Source organism: Emys orbicularis, chromosome 20 (assembly GCF_028017835.1).
Source record: "Emys orbicularis isolate rEmyOrb1 chromosome 20, rEmyOrb1.hap1, whole genome shotgun sequence".
NCBI classification, from domain to species: Eukaryota; Metazoa; Chordata; order Testudines; family Emydidae; genus Emys; species Emys orbicularis.
In genome coordinates this window covers 339,521-360,781 of record NC_088702.1, presented here as the reverse complement: position 1 = coordinate 360,781, position 21,261 = coordinate 339,521, and the positions used below count along the sequence as shown (strand labels likewise).

General features: G+C 42.0%; 1 protein-coding gene across 1 annotated transcript in view; it reads right to left on the bottom strand.

The window, feature by feature from the left end:
• The window catches only part of ASH1L (ASH1 like histone lysine methyltransferase), a 145,030-nt gene that overhangs the window by 10,917 nt on the left and 112,852 nt on the right, over positions 1-21,261 (bottom strand). Inside the window, exons 9-23 of the mRNA XM_065419824.1 lie at positions 18,236-18,309; positions 16,600-16,645; positions 16,237-16,345; positions 13,746-13,952; positions 10,948-11,094; positions 9,912-10,020; positions 9,569-9,730; positions 9,278-9,372; positions 6,087-6,244; positions 4,527-4,679; positions 4,012-4,066; positions 3,776-3,908; positions 2,976-3,224; positions 2,454-2,540; positions 1,505-1,595 (exon numbers count right to left, since the gene is read on the bottom strand). Of these exons, the coding sequence (XP_065275896.1) occupies positions 1,505-1,595; positions 2,454-2,540; positions 2,976-3,224; positions 3,776-3,908; positions 4,012-4,066; positions 4,527-4,679; positions 6,087-6,244; positions 9,278-9,372; positions 9,569-9,730; positions 9,912-10,020; positions 10,948-11,094; positions 13,746-13,952; positions 16,237-16,345; positions 16,600-16,645; positions 18,236-18,309 (1,875 nt within the window). The remainder of the gene's footprint in view (positions 1-1,504; positions 1,596-2,453; positions 2,541-2,975; positions 3,225-3,775; positions 3,909-4,011; positions 4,067-4,526; positions 4,680-6,086; positions 6,245-9,277; positions 9,373-9,568; positions 9,731-9,911; positions 10,021-10,947; positions 11,095-13,745; positions 13,953-16,236; positions 16,346-16,599; positions 16,646-18,235; positions 18,310-21,261) is intronic.

The following is a 21,261-nucleotide window of genomic DNA, read 5'->3' as shown; positions in this document are numbered from 1 at the left end:
ACAGTTTAGTTATATATTACAGACTTATAGAAAGAGACCTTCTAAAAACGTTAAAATGTATGACTGGCACACAAACCCTTAAATCAGAGTGAATAAATGAAGACTCGGCACACCACTTCTGAAAGGTTGCCGACCCCTGTCTTAGAGCATCCTGAAGTAGAAACATAGCCAGATCGGTGAGGGGGAGAGCTGTGGCTGAAATGCATTTCGTCATTGACCTCTGAACACAGGGAGAGCCTGTCTGCAAAGCCAGGGCTCAGATGACTAAATTCTAAGCATATTTTCAATTGGAAATTTACCCAAAAATTACTCATAGGTGAAACAGGAATAACTCCCCCTCGGCCCTGAAAGGCAGTTTGCAGCTGTGAGAGTGCCTCTGTGCCACTGTTCCTGCTCCCTGGGGTGTCCCAAGAGCTGTGCAAATCTCAGGCCATTGGTGAATTTATGGTACGGAAGTTCCCGTTTATTCTACAGAGTACAACTCCAATTGCAGTTTCCTAGCTCTGTATGTTGGAAAATCTGTGCCGCCCTGTTATTCTGACAGCTCTGTATTGAATGGGTGGTTCAAAATTGACCTCAGTACATTGATAATACTTTGGGTGTCTCAAAAAACAACACCACCACCTAGTTGAAACAGAGAAACTAGAAGAAAGAGAAGGAACAAACCTAGAAGCCCAATATCCCCCCAGTCAGCAACCCAATGACAGAAACCAAAACATAAAGAGGAAACCAAATGTCTTTGGTGTGGCCAAGATGGTTGCTGCAGAGGAATTCTAAGAAAGGATGAGGAAATGAGCATCCCAGAGTCCCACACAAAGGATGGAGAAGGCACTGCTCCTGGTCTCATTTTTAGTTACTCTCCCCTCTCCTGAAAAGTCTCCCATCCCCCCACACCCCTTAATAAACATACCAACTGGTTTAACTCATTCTTGATCAGTTCTCTTTATATTGTATGGATCTCTTTCTAACCTTGTCTGTATCTGTGGGATGAAATTAAGAAAAAGAAAAATTCAGGTTCAATATCAGGAAAAGTCTCCTGACAGAGACCTCTATGAGATCTGACTCCTACAGGGCTTGGGGCTTTGAAACAATGACTAGAAGTATACACTGTGAGGAGCAGAGGAAGGGATGGATGATCTAATAGGTCTTTTCCATGTCCAGCTTGTATGATCCTATGATCTATTCAGCTTGGTACCAAAGTGCGGCTGAAGCCCATGCCTTCCTTCTTTGACTTGCTCTTTCCTGTTAACTCCCAGCAGCTGTCTCAGCTTTCTCTCTTTGGCCAGAAGGAAGCTTGTGCCTCTGCTAAAGAAACGTAATGCCTACCCATCAATCAGTATGTATCATTTTAGCCTCCTCACTATGTGTCACCTGCATAATAGCTAAGAGCACAATTTCATATTCATATGAAAGATGCATGTGCTTGAATCAAGGTCAAACCAGAGAGCTCTTTGTATCTTCCTTTCTGATGGAAATCACAGCAGTCACCAGAGAATGCACACACCTTGGCGCAGCAACAGGTCATCCCGTAACAGACAGATGAAATAAACACAGCCAGGCTGGGCATAATGGGGACGAGGAATCATGGGGACCTCCTGGCAAAAGAAAGAAATGAACTGGTGAGATGGGGTGACCCTTTCATTACATCATTTATAATCTGTCCAGCACTGGGGCAGAGGCCAACCATATATGCTGCCCTTTTGGAAATGCTCAATAGAGCTGGACACAGAATAAGAATTAATATTTAACAGAATTAAAGAGGACTCAAGGAGATTGTAATGTAAAGCTGGAGCGCCTCAGATGCGCATTTCCTGTCATGTTTGAGCTGTCAAAAGCTCTGGGCCTCATAATTCTATACTGGCCTAATAAAAAAAGTAGTAGTATATGCAGATATATCTCATAGAACTGGAAGGGACCTTGAAAGGTCGTCAAGTCCAGCCCCCTGCCTTCACTAGCAGGACCAAGTACTGTCCCTGACAGTTTTATTTATTTTTTTGCCCCAGATCCCTAAATAGCCCCCTCAAGGATTGAACTCATAACCCTGGGTTTAGCAGGCCAACGCTCAAACCACTGAGCTATCCCTCCCTCCAGACTCTTCAGCCTTGGAAAGAGGGGAAATGCTTCTGTGCAGTTTCTCTTTTCCTGGGATAGGAGATGTAGGATTCTGGCTACTAACCTGCTGCCAACTTGATTATTGTTGCAGCTGATAAAATCTGGCATGGATTGCTTCAGAAGCTTGCTTTCTACCTTTGCTAGCCCAAGAGAGAGAACTGTGAACTGATCCCACACTATTTGCAGGCCAGCACAAAGCTGAGAGCAACAAGAGTTCATTCTTTACTAATTCCATAGATTAGTTACACTCTGGCTAACTGGCACATGCAATAATATAAATGCAAGAAATATTACAGCTTATGATTGTTACATCAGAGCAAAAGCAACTGAAAATAGTTTACCCTGTCCACGGATCGAGGGTCACACTGTTCACACAAGTAGTGTTCAACATCAGAATTTACACCCATGCAATCGCAGTGCTGCCAAACCTACAAAGAAATCTCGATTAGGAAGACGTGGGTTATAATTTGTAAATAAAAAACATCTCCTCATGAGACAGATTAAGAGAGCATAAGAACAAGCAACCAAAAGGAAATGCAGGGCTTCCTGTGAAATATTTCACATATTGTCAGATGAAAGACAATAAGATCCGTATGCTGTTGGCTTTTATTCATCATTGCTGAAGTTTTAACTTCTCTATATAAAGGTATTGCTGGCTGTTTCATGAGTGTTAGCTCCTATTCCTAGTCATTTATTTGCATTTCCTGTGTAGAAACAGCGGTGCTAAGTTCTCTTTGGAGAGAAAAGGGAGATCTGGAAGGGGGACTCTGCCCTATCAGCTGTGTGGAAGCTGTGGGTATAGGAACTATTCGCTATGGGGAAGGTGGAGCTGGGCACTCCCCCTCCCTTTTGTTCCCCCTCACCATGCACTTGTCACACTGGATCATGAGTCCTTCATCTTTGTAAAGGCCACAGATGCAGCGGATTACATCCTCATCTTTCTCATGCCCATTCTCCTTCTCACAGATGGACGTCTCACTGCTGTCAGCTTCGCTTGCTGTCTCCCCCACAATCTCGTCGATCTGGGCAGATGCCTCATGGCGAGCATTGTAATACGCCTTCCGTAGTCGGCACACATCACGTCCAATCGGAGACTTCCTGCCATAGTATTTCTGAATACAAACAAAAGAAGCAACTCATTCCTCTGAACACCCCCTACCTTGGGCACATTCATCCACTCTGCCCACTTCAGTGTGCATCCTTGGGAGATGACCTGCTCTGCTGGCCTCATGTACCTCTGGGTATATGTATTCACTCTACCCACTGCCATGTTTATGGGTCAGATGTCCCTGCCTGGCCAGCTCTTGTGTACCTCTGGGGCCTGCCCCATATGTCTTAGAGGCAGGTGCGTGTGCCTTGGCTATCCCTATATGCCCCTGAAGTACAATTTAGTTCCTTTGAGAAGCACCCTGGTCTCTTCAGCCTGGAAAGTTGCACACTATTCACAAGTCTTTACTTTGTTGGCACCATGTAGCTGGAGCAAGTTGAGAGAGCAGGCTGAAGTGAACAAGTTACTAGTATCATCTCTCTGCTCTCACTTGGCTTGTCAGAGGAGAGTTATCTGAATCTCTCTCTCTGTTGCAAGAACCTCTGTTGCCATGACCATTAATTCAGGCCATACCCACATTGCCTGTGCAGTAGCTTTATGCCTTGGCATCCTCACCTCAGCATTCCGGAAGACCTTCAGCATGTCCCCATCAAAAGCTTCCACAGTTTTATAATACCCAGTCAAGATCTGCTTCTCAATGGTGGCAAGGTCCAAGGGGTCAGAGATCTTCTCATAGTAATCTGCATTTCTAAAAGAGGAGGGAATCTATAGTGTCATTTTCACCAACACTTCAAAGATGCACAAACCTGTTAGAATAAAATTACAGATTGGTCTGAGAAGCAAGAACTTACTTTTTCTTAGGAGGAAGGTTCAGCAGTGGAGCTGCGAGAGCCTGCCTGGAAGAGTCTGTAAAGGAAGCACAGAGTTGAACAGTGCTTTGCCATATCAGAATTAAACAAGAGATGTAAACAGTGAACTCAGTCTAAAGAGAGCCCCCTTTTCACCCTCAGACACAGGAAACAGGAATTGTTGGGTATTTTAAGGAACTGGCTGTTGAACACTCTTCACATGTACAGGATTGGAGATCAGTTCACACTGCAGCAGCATCTTGCACACTGAATCATAGAGCTAAATCTATGCAAAATAACTTTTGTAGGACAGCCCCACCTGTGGTGGCAGGAGAAGAGATTGTGGGAAAGGGAGGGTGGAGCTGGGGGTAGGATAAGGGGCAATGGAGAAGGGGTTGGTTGAAGTCCTGAAATAAATTTATTCTTCTTTAATACGTTATGCTCTGAAGACCCTCATCTCTGTGTTCTGAAGAGGGATAAGGTCTCAATGCAGGCTGATAGCAGAGTGTCTGCTTCACCTTTGTAGGAGATGATGCTGTCACAGATCTCCTTGAAGATTTGTGCAAGGCGTGCAGCACGAGCCACTTCAATGTTCTCTTCAGCTGCAGCCAAGCGCCGTGTTCGCACAGAACGGGAGGTTTGGAGGGCTGAGAACTGGGTCATGAAAACATCTGAAAGAAGGGACAAATAAAAACCTTTATATAGATGTTCTACCTCAAGAGGAACTAATGTCCTCTTCTCAAATTGAATACTTAAGATGACACCACATGGTGTCTCCTCTCCCACACCAAGTTCAGAAGCATATTTCCTGTTAGCATTGACACTGATTGGGGTTACAATAAAAAGTAAAGGGTCAGATTCACTGGTATTCTCTGGCTATTTTGTGCTGCTCTAGCCAGCTAAGCTGGATTTATGGCTATGTTGTGTTGCTACAGTGGAAAAAAGGAACCAGAACAAACTAGGGAACGTGAACCAAGGCTAGGTCTACACTACGGGGGTGTGTGTGTGTGTGTGTGTCGAACTAAGATACGCAACTTCAGCTACGTGAATAGCGTAGCTGAAGTTGCGTATTTTAGGTTGACTTACCTGGCTGTGAGGACGGCGGCGAGTCGACCGCTGCCGCGCCGCCGTCGACTCCGCTTCCGCCTCTTGCTGCGGTGGATTTCCAGAGTCGACGGCAGAGCCATCGGGGATCGATTTTATCGCATCTTCACTAGACGCGATAAGTCGATCCCCAATAGATCGATTGCTACCCGCCGATCCGACGGGTAGTGAAGATGTGCCCCAAGGCATGTGGGTCCCAATTTTTCACTTAGCTGCCAGAGGGGAGCCAAATGCTGGAATGGGGTTGCACGGGTATAACTGAGGGCAGTATTTGATCTTCTGAATGGTGCAGTGTTTTGGAGCAGGGCTTGTAACTTTCCTTTGGCAGTCATGTCCCATCCCCATAACAGATGGCAAGCCAGAAAACCTTGTTTCCAAAGGCCTAAACTCAGAGATGCTCACTGTTATGAGGATAATGAGAACTCTCAAAGTTAGTGTGGACTGCTGCTGCAGGTGCTGAGCAGCTCTTTTCTCATTAAGGACCAATCCTGCACTGCATTATTTATGCTGTTATGCCAATTCCCTAAAATGGCCACATCAGGTTTCTCCTTTTCTGAAAAATCACCTGTGGGGAGAAGGGACAGGAATTCCAAATGAATAGCATTTCCAGTGGGAGCTGTGAGCCTTCAGGATCCAGCAGAGGAACACAGGAATTTCTGTACTGAATAGACCAGTGGTCTATCCAGTCCAGTCCCTGGCTCTGACAATGGCCAATACCAATGGCCAATAACGAACAATAATAAAATAATATGCCTATAGAGGGAGTTTCTTCCTCACTCAGGGTGACAGTGAAAACAGATCTGTACATAAACACCCCGATCAGTATTTGAAAAGCTATTTGGACTTGGTAGCAACTTTCTATTGGCTCTGAGAACTGATTTGAATTATCCATGGGTGTAAACTTTCACACCAATGTGATTTGACTAGGTCCCCCAGAAGAAAGAGGTAACAGCAGGAGACTGTGCAGGCCTCACCAGATTTGATGTTGCCGTCATCGCGGCAGATTCCATTCCAGCGATTATATAATGATGCAGAGTGGATGTTGTCACTGACATGTTTCACTTCCTCTTGTTTTTGCCGAATCTTCTCCCAATTCCGTACCAGAAAAACATGACGTTTTAGCACAAAATTCCTGCAAAAATTAAAAACGTTCATTTTCAAATCACCTCACCGTCTGAATGTTGGCTATGGGAAGCAGAAGAAAGAAGGCAACAGCTTAGATATTCCCCGATCTATTTGGAAGTACTGTTGGGATACCACATGCCATCTATTATGCAGCACGCCAGAACTCCATTTGGAGGTAGTGATGGGAGCCCTTTGTTTCAAATGGGTTCATGACAGTCTAAGGCTTGTTTTCTTGGTGACTTTTGAAATGGCTGATCATGTGTTATTGAAATGGTAACTAAGTGGTGATGATGGTATGTCTGGAACTGCCCTCCAGTAGTGTGGTTCTTATTAGTGACAATGGTAATGATAGGTAAGTGCATGTCCAGCAATGAAGAGTTTGAAATGCTGCATCCCTCGAGTTTCTGTTCTGTCACCTCTGTAATACCTCTTGGAGAGATAATTCCTAAATACATCAGTTTGCTGATAACACAGTTATAGATCCATAGATTCTAAGGCCAGAAAGAACCATTGTGATCAACTTGTCTGACCTCCTATATAACACAGGCCAGAGAACTTCCCCAAACTAATTCCTAGAGCAGATCTTTTAGAAAAACAACTGCTCTTATGTTCTAACAGTGATGGAGAATACACCATGGCCCTTGGTAAGTTGCTTCAATGGTTGATTACTCTCAGTGTTAAAAATTTACAGTTCATTTCCAGTCTGAATTTGTCTAGCTTCAACTTCCAGCCATTGGATAGTATTATATCCGTCTCTGCTAGACTGAAGAGCTCATGAATAAATATTTGTTCCCCATGTAGGTACTTTTAGACTGCAATCAAGGCGACCCTTAATCTTCTCTTTGTTAAACTAAACAGATAGACTCAAGGAGCTCAATCACTAGACGATACGTTTTCTAATCCTTTAATCATTCTTGTGGCTCTTCTCTGAACTCTCTCAACTTTATTAATATCCTTCTTGAATTCTGTACACCGGAACTGGACACAGTATTCCAGAAGCAGTCACACCAATGCCAAAACCAGAGGTAAAATAACTTCTCCACCTTTACTCAAGATTTGTGTGTCCAAAGATCACATTAGCTCTTTTGGCCACAGCTCATGTTCAGTTGATAATCCCTAAATCTTTTTCAGAGTTACTGATAGAATCTCCCATCCTATAAGTATGGCCTACACTCTTTGTTCCTAGATGAATACATCTACATTTAGCCATATTAGACCACATATTGCTTATTTGCACCCAGCTTACCAAATGATCTAGATTGATCTGTATCAGTGTCCTGTCCTCTTCATTATTTAGCACTGCCTCAATTTTTGTGTCATCTGCAAACTTTATCAATGATTACCATGTTTTTCCCCAAGTCATTAAAAAAAATAATTAAATGGCATAGGACCAAGAACCGACCCCTGCACGACCCCGCTAGAAACACACCCTTTTAGTGACTGCCCCCATTTACAATTACATTTTAAGACCTATCAGTTTAGCTGGTTTTTAATCCATTTAATGTGTGCCATGTTAATTTTATAGCTTTCTATTTTTTAATCAAAATGTCATGCGGTACCAAGTTAAATGCCTTACAAAAATCTAAATACATTGCATCAACCCTACTATATTTATCAACCAAACTTGTAATCTCATAACTGCCCAAAAGGTCTAAGAGCTGCCATCACATCATGCCTGCCACCCTGCATTATTTACGCTGGCTGCCTGAGGAAGTAGTTGACTGAGTTTAAGGTGGTCCTGTTGGTCTGCGGAAGGGGTCAGAAAGTGGATCTGGGCAAACTGTAAGGGACTGGGGCACAAGCAGTCTGGCCTAGTGAGCACAGCTGGGCTGGGGTCCACACATCAGGGACATGAGCAAGGGTCGGAGGAATCACTAGAGCCGGGTTCAATAAGCATGAGTCAGGATCAAAGTCAGGCCAGGGTCAGAGACCAGAGATAGTAGCAGGCTGAAGTCGGAGTCAAAATTAAGCTGGAGTCTGCATCCGCAGATCAGAGGTAGTACCAAGCTGGAGTCAGTAGGCAAGGGTCAGAGTCATGCTGGGATCAGAGACCAGAGATCAGGAGCTGAGGTAAAGTCTGGAATTGCAGCAGGCCCAAAGTCAGACACTTCCTGGGGCACCCTCCAGGGTTAAATAGGGCGCTTGGCAGAGGGCTGTAGGGTACTGTGACTCTGGGTCCCTTGGGTGGTACTTCCTGCGGCGCCTAGTCTCCACAGTGCTCCCTGGCCATGGCTCTGAATGGCCCCCTGGTGGCACTGTGGGAATGTCAGCTGTCCCAGGCTCTTCAGACCCAGGTTCTAGTCCATGGATCCTTACATCCTCATCCTGATGGTAATCTGTGTCCTGACAGTTCCACCACTGTATTGGTGAGCAATGCTAAGGTGTGGAACTTGCTCTCCTGGCACATCTCTCCCCACTTTTAATATATGCTGCATAAAAAACATTACACATTCTCTCCCTACTATTTTCCTTTCTAAAGAGGTCTTAATAAATGCATCAGGCCAAACTGCTGCCTGCCCTGTTCTACTCATTGCCAGCCATGCCAATGCAATGAATTTTGTTAGTTGCACAGGAAAAACCTTTGTGTGGTTGGTTCCACTCAAACCAGTACTTCATGTTGATTGGTTCTGCTTCACTAAGAGCAGATTCCCTGCCAGAACAGCAGCAGAGAGGCAGGTTGAGGCATTCTACACTGGACTGAACAGGTGTGCCTGATTCCAGGAGTAACATAGTACCCAGGAGCAATGTGAACACTGATGCAGTGTGCGCATTCTCGACCCCACTAGTAATGACTCATTCTAAAACAGTGATTGGAAAGGCCATCCTAATACTAATGCCACAATTTTAGATTGAGGACAATAGATCCTATCTGATCCACAACAGATCTTAATACTTAAATCTACTTAACACAGATCCCAGCACCCCTTCTTCTTCAACTGGACATTCTGTGATGCCTTATTTTATGGAGAAAAGATTCATTTTGATTTTATAGCAACCCTTCATTGCTGGGGAGAAAAACAACACTGAAATCCTTCCTTACCTTTCTCTGTTGGACATGGGCTTCATCTGAAGCTGTGGGGTCAGCCTGTTTGGTGTGTTCACACTTTCACTAGTCTCCTCTGGAATGTGGCCCCTCTGTAAAACAGATAATTCTGGTGAGAGAAACCAAGGACAAATGGTACGGCAATTCATTTGAGCAACAAATCTCTGAACATTGTCTCTCCAGTTTTCTATGCACATACATAACAAATATGCTTCACCTTGGTCTGGTTGAAACAAACTGACTTCCCAGTAACTTGTTTATGTGAGAAGAGTTGGCTTCAGTACTCACCCCCTTCTTTAGTTTGTGCTTTGACTTTCTCTTCTCTTTCGATCGTCCAGGCCTTCTGTGTGTGGTGACAGGCTGGGTGGTTTTTCCTGAGAGTCCATTCATTCGCTGACTCTTGCCCCCAATTATTCCTCTGCATTTGTCAAAACCACACTTGCAGAGTTGCTTTGAAGTAAAGAGAATACTTATTTTTTAATAAAATCACAACAATGGAAAAATCTGTCAATATTACCAAATACCAGCTCACTCACATATAACACAGTGTGGCATTGTTAATAACCCCTAATCTGCACAGAATCGTTCATCTTTTGAGAGACTCATCTAGGTTTAGTAGTGCGAGCCTCACCTGTTTTTCAACATTAAATGAGTGAAAATTGTAGTCGTAAGTCAGTTCAGTACCAGCAGGCATGTCCTTAAGTGCGTACAGCCCAATCCGGTAGACACCATTAACAGACCTGTAAAGAAAATACAATGAAAATATCCTGGCTTTTATCATCATCCAGGGGCCGCAAAGTCTGGAGGTGGTAGCCAAAAGAATTGGCAGTGGGGCGAAATTAGGCTTGTCCATAAGAACATAATCACAAATCACATTAGGCACCACAAATTAAAGAACCACCCCCCAGCACCAAAATTCACTTATTTTCAGGGCTTCATTCTGAACCAGAAACCAACATTTGACCCCACATTATCATTGAATAAATCTATTAATTCTATTACTTTCCATAATTGTTTTTGTGTTGAATTTTCATGTTCATATGAAGGAAAAACTAATTAGCACTGGGTAAAGCCACACTAGGTACAGACAAGCACGGCACGCTTCCACACCATGCTATCCTTATTATAAATCCTATTATGCTCACCCAACATTCCAGTGTAAAGCCACCCCTGCAAATCTCTAATACACTCAATCCCTACCTGCTGTATTTCCTGCTATCCTAACACTAGGGTCTTTCCTAAGTAGAGAATAGCGGTAACAGATAGTGGTAAATTCTGACTATTTTACTATTATCCTAACTCACAAATACATTTGAACTGCCAGAGGGGAAGAGCATATGGATTTATTTTACTGCACCATCTAGTCTTAATGATTTATAATATCGTAGCAATATGACATACATAATATAGGAGATTCCATACCAGAACAGACTATTTAGATCCATGCAGGACAGCAGCCTGCCTCAGATGTGACATTTACCTGACAGCAATATGGTACAAGTCTTACACAATACAAGATCCTTAGTCAATATTTTGATGTTGTTTCAATCTCTGCCCAACTCACCTCTTCCCTATTTCGAGACCAACTTCTCTAAGATGCTCATCCTATCTACATTTTAACCATGGGTATAGCCAGAGGTCCAGCATGTACAGTATTTGTTTCTTACCATTTCTGCATCTCGCAGTTAGGATTACAGCTGTGGTTGATAAATCGAGCCTCGTTGCCCATGCGATAGCTGTCAATCACCATCCCACTGTCTAAGTTCAGGCAATAATGATCACTGTGATTATGGTACTGTTCAATCATCCGGTTCCTAGAAAGCAACACAGGAAAGTTCTTGTGATTTCAACTGTCAAAGCAAAGCACACACATAGTTAATATGGAAACAGAATGTGCAGGAACTCTGCGAGGTGGCTTTAGAGAGACAATTGTAACACTTTACATTTGCATCCAGAGATACAGGATAAGCATTGTCATCTCTGTTTTTACAGATGAGGTAACTGAAGCACAGACAAGGGCAGTGACTTGACCAAGGTCACTGAAAGAGCTGGGATTAGAATTTGGGAGCTGTTCCCTCCAGACCATGCTGCCTCTTATTCTGCAAATTAATTGTACAGATTTCATCTTGGTCACATGCACATAGCAGTGGACTGTGCAAGTACAAGGCTGCTGGTTTGTGTGCATGTATGCACAATTTGTATATATTCTCCAAAATCATCACTTCTCTTCATCTTAGTTTTCTGGGTGTGACGTTACACCCCATAATGCTTTATAGAAATATGCTTATGAGTGTAAATATGACATAACTGGAGTATGTTTTATGCTAGATATGCCATGTAACGTATCTTTGCAAAGGTTATGATCTACTGAGTGTGTTCATCCTATTTGTATGAATGTATCATTCTTGTATCTAAAACTAGGAATATAAAATATAACTCTGAGGTCCTATTGTAGTTATGCAAAGTGTGGGCCATTAATGGTGGTTTGGAATCTTGATGGCTCCCATTAACCAGGACAATTGGTTGTAAATGGCTCTGTTTACTTGTAAGTCTTCCTGTATACGTGTGTGCTGGCAAGTGGGTAATTAAGTCTTACAGTGACATGTGATCATGTCACCTGAACTGGAATCCATCTTTAACCTGGTGCTTTTCCATTTAGAAGGAGGGGTGGGAACCCAGAGAGGGACAAAGGATTCCCGCCTTGAGCCAAAGATATATAAGGGGGTGGAACAGAAGAAAGGGGGCTGTAATCATGAGAAATCCCCTAGCTACCACCTGAGCTGGAACAAGGACTGTACCGGAAAAAGGATTGGGTCCAGACTAGGAAGGAGTCTAGTCTGTGAAAGAAGCTTATTGGAATAGCTCTGAGGGTGAGGTTTCATCTGTAATCAGTTTCTTACTGTATTAGGCTCAGACTTACGTGTTTTTGTTTTATTTTGCTTGGTAATTTACTTTGGTCTGTCTGTTATTACTTAGAACCACTTAAATCCTACTTTTTATATTTAATAAAATCACTTTTTGCTTTTTAATTAACCAAGAGCAAGTAATGAATCCCTGGGGGAGCAAACAGCTGTGCATATCTCTCTATCAGTGTTATAGAGGGAGCACAATTTATGAGTTTATCCTGTATAAGCTTTATACAGAGTAAAACGGATTTATTTGGGGTTTGGATCCCATTGGGAACTGTGTATCTGGGTGCTAGAGACAGGAGCCCTTCCCTTCTTAAGCTGTTTTCAGTTAAGTCTGCAGCTTTTGGGGGACGTAGTTCAGACCTGGGTCTGTCTTTGCAGCCATAGGCGCCGACTTCCCCTCTTTCCCATGGGTGCTCAACCCCCCTCTGCCCCCGCCCGCCCCCACTCCATCCCTCCTATGAAGCCCCGCCCCGGCCCTGCCTCTTCCCACCCCTGCCCCACCCCCATTCCAACCCCTTCCCCAAAGTCCCCACCCCAACTCTGCCCCTATTCCAACTCCTTCCCCAAATCCCCACCCTGGCCCTGCCTCTTCCCCTGAACATGCCACATTCCCGCTCCTCCCCCTCCCTCCCGGAGCATGCTAACGCTGCCAAACAGCTGTTTGGTGGCGGCCAGGCGGGAAGCGCTGGGAGGTAGGCGGAGGACCGGGGACACGGCATGCTCAGGGGAGGAGATGGGGTGGCGGGTGAGGGAAGCTTGGCTGCCAGTGGGTGCAGAGCACCCACTAATTTTTCCCCATGGGTGCTCCAGCCCCGGAGCACCCACAGAGTTGGCGCCTATGTTTGCAGCAGGCTAGCATGTCTGGCTCAACAAGACAGGGTACTGAAGTCCCAAGGTGCCAGGGAAAACGGGCTCAGAGGTAGTCTCAGCACATCACGTGGCAATCCCGAGGGGGTTTTTGTGACCCAACCCATCACACTGGGGTTGGACAGTTTCCTGGGCTACGTCCTAGGGTACGAGCTACTCCTCCTTAGCAGTGCAGAAATGGGTTCAGCCATGTCAGCAGCTCACTCTTCAGGTAAACATTATATCGGTCTTCTGACTGAACCCTGACAGTAGTTGGTATGTAGTTAACTTGACTAGGGATTTATTCCTTTAATCAAGTATTAACAATCCCACGTGTTGTTCTTTGTCTCTGTATCTGCCTGTAAAGGCTCATTTCTTTTCCTACGCAATGCTGCTTGCTGATTCTGTCTTGTACAATTGGAATCCTGTACAGAGCTTGTTTCTGTATCAAATTCATATTCACTTGTGGCATTGGGCATTTACAGAACAGATGTTACAGAGACTAATCACCTTTCTCAGTTTGACTGAAGAAAAGTTTATTGATTAAAATGATAAATTCTATGCGTTCTACCTGGTGCTAGTGGATAGAAAAATACTGCCCCTTCCTTCCCTCCTCATACTTGATAACTAATTCCCTACAGGGGATAACGTGTTCTCAAAGCTACTTAGTGAGTCTGCCATTTGAAACAGTAATGACAAGTTTCTACCTGAATTCTTGTTCACTAACAACTTCTCCCAAATATTCGATGATAAACTGTCCTGCTTTCAGGGGCTCTTTGGTACGAATACCCCATCCTTTTTCTTCAGCACGGAATCGTTCCAGACACTGCACCCACTCATGTCTCTGAATCCGCTGGTTACAACATTGTTCACCACAAGGGCAAGTGTTAGGGGAACACTCAGCAAAGATCATTCTAAAATCAAAGACAAACAAGCTAAAGGAAGATGGTAAACATACATGGAGAGCTGCTGTTCAAGCAAAACACACTGTAAATCCTTTTAAAGGTGTCACTTTTCCCCAAATCTCTGATGATAATGGGATCCCCTTTCCTTCCTCTGTCACAAAACTGATACTATCTCAGTCCCAGTTCCTATCTCAGAAGTAGCAATGCAATGAGCTGTCTATCACATGGAAATTTGTAGGTCTACACATCCAAGTGAAGATGCAGAGCCAAAAAAAACTTCTAATTAGAGCTGATTGGGAATTTTTGACACAGCTTTTTTTGGTTGTAAAATGGCAATTTGTCAAAACAGAAATTGTTCCCGGGAAAGGATTGGTTTCAGTGAATTTCTCAGTTCAAAATTTTTTTTGAAACAAGTTTAGAAATTGTTGAAATGTCTCATTTCAATATTTTCAAAATGAAAACTTATGGTTATAGGTTCAAAATGCCTTTTTGTTTCAAAAGTTAAACTAATTATAATACAATTGTCTTTTTTAAATAAAAAGGTCGAAACTGAAATGAAACATTTTGATTGATCTGAAATGATTTTTTCATATTAATTTGTAAATATTTTTGAGATTTGAATTTTGAGTCCTGATTGGGGATGAATTTTTTGAGATTTTGAAAAATCTTCCCAGGATCAGAAAAGCATTTCCTGCCCAGCTCTACCGCTACTATGCTTCTTACAGGGGTCTGTGGCATAATTTATGTATAACATTTCAACAGTCTCCAGTCCTGATTCTCCACTCTTTTATGTCAGTTTACCTGCTCTGCAATTTCAACAAAGTCACACCGTGGTGAAGAAAATCAGGCTCAATATCTCTTGCATTTTGACTGGCTAGTAAAAGGTATAGAAATCCCTTACGCTAATCTCTGGATACCTATTATACATTTGTGCAACCTGTTTTTTTCAGAATCCCCAACATGTTTTTTTTTTTTCTGTTGAATTATCCATTGGGAGAATGTTATGATTTTAATCCTGGAGAAGGAGATTATGGATTGGCTCTGCTTCTGAGATGATGAACAACAACATTTTTGGTACAGAGTTCCATTTTAATTCTTCCAGTTATGCTGTAATACAGGCCTGAATTGGAAAGGGCAGTGAACTCTATGGCAATATTCCAAGGAGGATGAGTAAACTGCAGATGCTTCATTCGGGGGACGTGTTATGCTGAACAGGAAAACCTGATCTTTTCATACCTCCTGGGATTAAAGATTAGAAAATTTAAATAAATTCTTAGAAAAATCTCATTTTTTCTGATGCCACTTTGCTGAATGGCAGGAGAGCTTTGAGGGACAGGAGCACTGGGGAGATAGGGTGGTGTTTAGATTCAGGAACAATGGGAAATTAATGAAATTATCATTTTTTAAAAATGTAACCACTCTGGTAACCTAAATTATGCAGACTAGAGCTGTGCTTAGCACGCAAGATCTGAAGAACTTTCATAAATGTTAGATAAATGTCTATCAGGGATGGTCTAGACAGTATTTGGTCCTGCCATGCGGGCAGGGGACTGGACTCGATGACCTCTCGAGGTCCCTTCCAGTCCTAGAATCTATGAATCTATAAGCAAAGTTGATTTAATCATAATGAAATGGTCAATTAGTCTAAGATGTTATTTGATTACTAGTCCCTAAGATTGAAGAAATGTCATGCTCTTCCCTACAGAGAACTGTTCTGGTAGTCATGAATGGAATCCAAAATCCCTATAATGTGTCTCTGTTCTTACTTTCTTCCTGGCTCTTCTCTTTGTGATAATGACTGCATTCTGTTTCTCTCCCCCTCATGGGATTCCTGCTCTTTCTTCATACCTTCCCTTCCCTCCTGAGTCATCCATTTCCAGCTCCATCAGCAACTGCTCTTTTCTGAACATAGATTTGACCTCAGAACAACTGAGAGATTCCTTCCTGTCCTCAAACTAAAGTTCTTCAAAAGGAAACATCAAAAGAATGGCTTCTACTATTGTCCATGGAGTAAAATGGGTCTTTGAAAGCTTCAAGCACAGCCCAATAGACTGCTTTCCTGTCTGAGGAGGGGAGAGAAATAGCATGCTCTCTTATTATTAAAGCGGTAGCCAGTAAAGGAAACTATGCTATATGCTTCTGTATCCACACTTCGTTGTACTGGGATCATTTCAGACTGATGAGCTTTGGATCACACCCAGCACATCTCTTTAACTTTCAAATAGTATCAGTTTATGGCAATTAGCCTGTTCAGGGAAATTCCCTTATTCTGCTTAGTGAGTACATTTCCTACCTGTTAAGACAGTCATCTAAACAGCCCTTTCCATTGCTATCATCTGGTTTCTTACAATTGCAGGTGGTGGCCTCATAGCCAGAAAGAGGCTTAACATCTACATAGACATCTGGAAAAAGAAAAAAGGAAAATACATCATTTTTCCAGATTAAAACAGCTATTTGAAATGCTTTCACCCCAATAATAGAAAGCTGAGAAGAAGGTGGACGGCCAGTCCTTTGTGGAACAGAGGGTGGTGGAAAAGTGGAAGTCATGTCAAAGTTCCATAGTTACACTGCTTAGTGTAAGGCACATGTATAATGACACCCTATATTAAGTAATAAATAAAATAAATAAATAATAATAATCAAGAAAGTTACTTACTAGAACGGATTTTTTTATAAAGTGGGACATCTGGCTTTTTGTACAACTAAAAGGAAGAAAAAGAAAGTTCTTACTTAATACATTGCACAGCTGCAGCTGCCATTCAGAAGTGTCAGGAAAATGCTGGGCATGCTGTGTTCATATGTATATGTTTATGTTAATTACTGGATAATATATATGCATAAAGATTTCTCTTCATCAGCTCAGGCTACTTCTCTGTGTGCAGACATCAGAAGAGAGATTAAAAATGTATCTGAATAAAAAATACCTAAGCTTAGAGAGCTCATTGAACACAATTTCCAACATGGTTTATTCCTCCATATTGTCTGACCATAGCAAGCAGGAAAAGTCAAACAGAACATCTATGGAAACAGACATAGCTCTTTGGGGTAGTAATATTTCCCTCAGCATTACAGTGAAAAATACTTATTTAAAATGACTGAGTAGGGGCACCCGCTCTTGTGGAAGTGCAGTACACTTATACTCAGTACAGTGGGAAGGAGAGGGAAATCAGAATTCAAGCTCTGGGCTGGAACCAAGGGAAATGCAGATCCTTTTGTCAGAATAATTTGCTATATATAAGGAGAGGACAGGAGATAAAAGGGAGTTCCCACTGTTACATATTTACTATATAAGCTATTACAGACTAGATTTCAGCTGATAATTCAATATAAAGTAACATTAATTGCTTCTCCTTTTAATTGTGTTTTAAAAGAATAATTACAATTCACTTTTTGTGTGTACTGCCCTAGTAGCCCCCTTTCAGTATCAAATGTCTCAGATATCATATTACAAAATGATTCTATAAGTGTTCAGATATTAGGTGCATAAGGAGTGTATACAATTTTAAACTATGTAATATTATACTATAGATAAGATATTGATAGATGTAGATAATCTTAAAGTCAAAGCCAGGAACTCTCCCCAAGTAGAATGTCAACAGCTTTCACTATTTTAAGATTAGACTTTGGTGGTATTCTGATGAGCACCTGGAGCCACACTACCTTGGGAATTTGTTTAGCTCATTTACATGGCAAGGTTACATCTCCTAGAGCTCATTTCTTGCTGTGGAGCTGGAGCTGGATTTACCCTGCCTGTGTTAAATCACTTGTGGAGACTTCTCAGTTAAGAAAAAGAAAATAAATCCCTATTTTTAGTCTTACATTCTTTTTAAAGATCTTTAAAGTGTGTAACTGTTAAACACTCTCTCCATTCCCCTCAGTATGAAAATTTCAGCTTGCAAATGAAAAATAAATTCCATTCTGCTGGGACTGATTCAAGAAAAATAAGGCCTGAAATTTTTCAGTGCTGTTGGCAGTACATCTGAATTCTCCTGAGGCGTGTCTAAAACAAGATCCTTATAAAAAGTAGGCGGACTTCCAAAACAAAAGTCCATAGCAAAATTAAAGATGGGCTTTTTCAGAAACCTAGTGGACTGCTGCTATTTTGCAGGGAAGGGAAAAATGGAAATTGTCCACATTAAATATATACATGCAAATTATTTTTTTTCTCATTAACGACATGAATATTTACCAATATTCAGAAAATGTAACTGTAGCTGTGGTATAAGAATCCTAGTCTATTTCTAGCATTTCTGAATGCAATCTTGGCACTTAGTAACATTTTTGTCTTGTACCTGATTATGTTTCCACTGCCAGAGGATGTCGTAGGGCAGCTGGAAATCTATTCTCTTCTGTCTCAGATACTTCCCTGAAACAAAATGGTTTATATGTCACACACTCATTCACATATACTCATGAGGAAAGAGGACCATGAATGGGCACAGAGCCCAAATTCTGACAGAGCCCCTCAGTCTCTGAAAATAGTAAAAGGCACAATAGCAGAAATCCTCAAAGAACATTTTATTTATTAGGGGCAACACAGGAAACATGTCAATAAAGAATCCTTCAAAACATGCTGGTGGTGTTGGCTTTCCTCTAGTGTCACAGCTAGGTTTATTCTTACGGGTACTGAATGAGGTTTTTTCACACTGTAACATACTCATTGTTATTACTGGGACAGTGTGTACAGTGGGGTCCTGGTGACCCAACAGTGCAGTAACAGATCTTTTCCATTAGCCTCTTAAGTGGGGTCACATAAACTGTACTTCCAAATATGAAGATTGGCTTGCTGGGGAAGGTGAGAGGGGAAAGGCACTCTGCTTTCTGCGGAGAGGGGTCTTAAACTGTACTTTGATGACTGGCCTTAGAGAGATCACAGAACTCTGCTGTTTGCAGCTAAACTACTGACAACAATGCCAGGAACTCTGCAAGGGTTCTCACAGGAGAGGTCACTCTAAAGCGGGAAACTGGAAGGCCAGAATACATTTTACAGATATACAAAGACTTACCTTTTAATCTTCAAAAGTCTGTTTTCCTCAAGAAGGTACCTACTCTGGTTTTGCAGTATTTTTCACATTGTAACATCTCAATGTTATTACTGGGACAGTGTGTACAGTGGGGTCCTGGTGACCCAAGAGTGCAGTAACAGATCCTTTCCACTAGCAATTTCCACAGTTGTGCTTTTAGGTCAGGACTTCATCCTGACATTTGCTCTTCAAAACTCCCTTTCCCCAAACAATGTACTAGTATGTAGAGGATGTCTCTCTCCCCCCTCCCCGCCCCCCAACCATGAATGCACTGAAATGGGATCTCAGTTAAATTTCCAAAAGGTGGGACTATCCTGGATTTTTTCCCAGCCTGACTCAAAGTGAACTTTTCAGATCCATGAAGCCCTGCCCTCTCTGTCAGAGAAACACTGTGGAGAATTTATTTTGCCAATCCTCATTAAAAATGTACTTCCTATCAGTGTGAGATGTCTGTAAAACAAGCAACTTTTGCTCTCCTTTCTGCACATTCTTCTGGAAAATCTGACCAAGTCATCTGATAAAGTACTCAGTTGGATGCTCCTAAGAACCAGCTGAGTCCCCTTCAGTGCTTCCCTTGCTCCTAGTATGTAGCACTTAGCTGGGCAATACAATTGGGTGTACTAAAATATATGGCAAGTAGATAGTGAATAGTGTTCTTAAGCATTCAATCTATTTTACATGATGTTTTATCCAGTCAGATTTTCTCAGGAAGGCCCATTTTTCCCCTACTTATTTTACCAAAGTGAGCACTAGGACTATTACTATGTGTATACTGTTTATTATATGACATGAAAAAAGATGTTGGAAGAAAAGAGGAATTCTTTAAGCACTTCTGATTTACTAAATCGAACAATGAAGAGAGGAGGAGGATGGATGGAAGAGACAGAACAGTTTGCACTGAACTATACTTTGTAAAGAGAGACGAGATAGTGGCTGGGTTGGTTCTTAAGTATCTAGACAAGAATTCCAGAACTCTGCCCAGACTTGATTTCTTAACCAATGAGACAGTGAATGGCTCTTTTGCTGGCATTATGCTGCATAATTTAACAAGGAGATCTCTAAAAACAATTGTATCTGCCTATGCAGTGCAGGGTTCCAGTATATATGAAGTGCTTCCTGACTCCAACAAGCTCCACATCTTCATATCACTTCCTCTTTCCTAACCAATATAAGTGACCTGAATAAAACCTGTTGTTCAAATGTTCTTTTTGGAGAGGTATCTACAGCCCATCCTACTGTTTTTGTGTAAGAGATATTCCTTCCTATTTCAACAGCTGGTGTCAAAGAGTTAGTAGAGGATACAGATACTACATAGTACAAATCTGTTGTAACTTCCAGAAATGAAGTTACTTAAGGAGACTTGCTAAGGAAAACAGCTATCTGACTGGAAGGAGAAGCTCTGTCTCATACATTATTCATCAGTAACTTCTAACTAGGAAATCTCAAATAAAGTTTGATACTCTCTCCTTAATTCTCATTACTGTGGTCAAAGAACTAGAATGATCTAGCACAGATAACAAATATATACAAAAAGTTTCCACAAGCCTAATTTACACAATAGATCAGAGGGGTCAGGAGAATCCATTAGGGTCTAATGTACTAACTCTTAAGCCCATTACACCCTAAGAATATGAACCAGTGCTGAAAATGACTTTCAATAATTGGTTACCATGAACTGGTATTAACAGTGGCTTACATGTTAAATGTAGATTTGACAAGACCTAATAATGTTTCAAGGGGACATGGTATTGAAAAAACACTTTCAGCAATAGTTCAATTTCTTGGTGTACGCAAAGTTTCTGCCATTAAGAACCTGGCTACTACAAGTGTCAGGGTTTGATACTGCAAACACCAGGACTTTTTAAATTAAAATTAAAATGTAGTCCTGTCATTTTGTTGGGATATTGCTGCACAGATCTGAAACCAAAAGGGTGAATAAAGATGAAGTGTCAGCCCAGTGCCCAAACATCCTGGCTTTCCTGGGTCTAATCAAGCCTCTTCATGTTCCTCTAGCAATAATTTTTGTGGTTTAATTTAGATTCAAATGCATACCTCCATCATTGAGAAAACTGGAAAATAAAAATTGTAATGTTTTCCTTACAACTTACTCTTAAATTAGTTTTTATTTTCAAAGCTTTTTTTATCCTTAGCAGGTTCCAGGAAACAGCTAAATCTGCTGGGAATTTGCTTTCACTTCTATGACCTCACTGAGTGAAACAAAAGGCTCTTTCAAGTGCCCTGGCACTGAGCCTGGAGAATATGGAACGTTCTCTAGCCCTCATTAAGCAGGCACT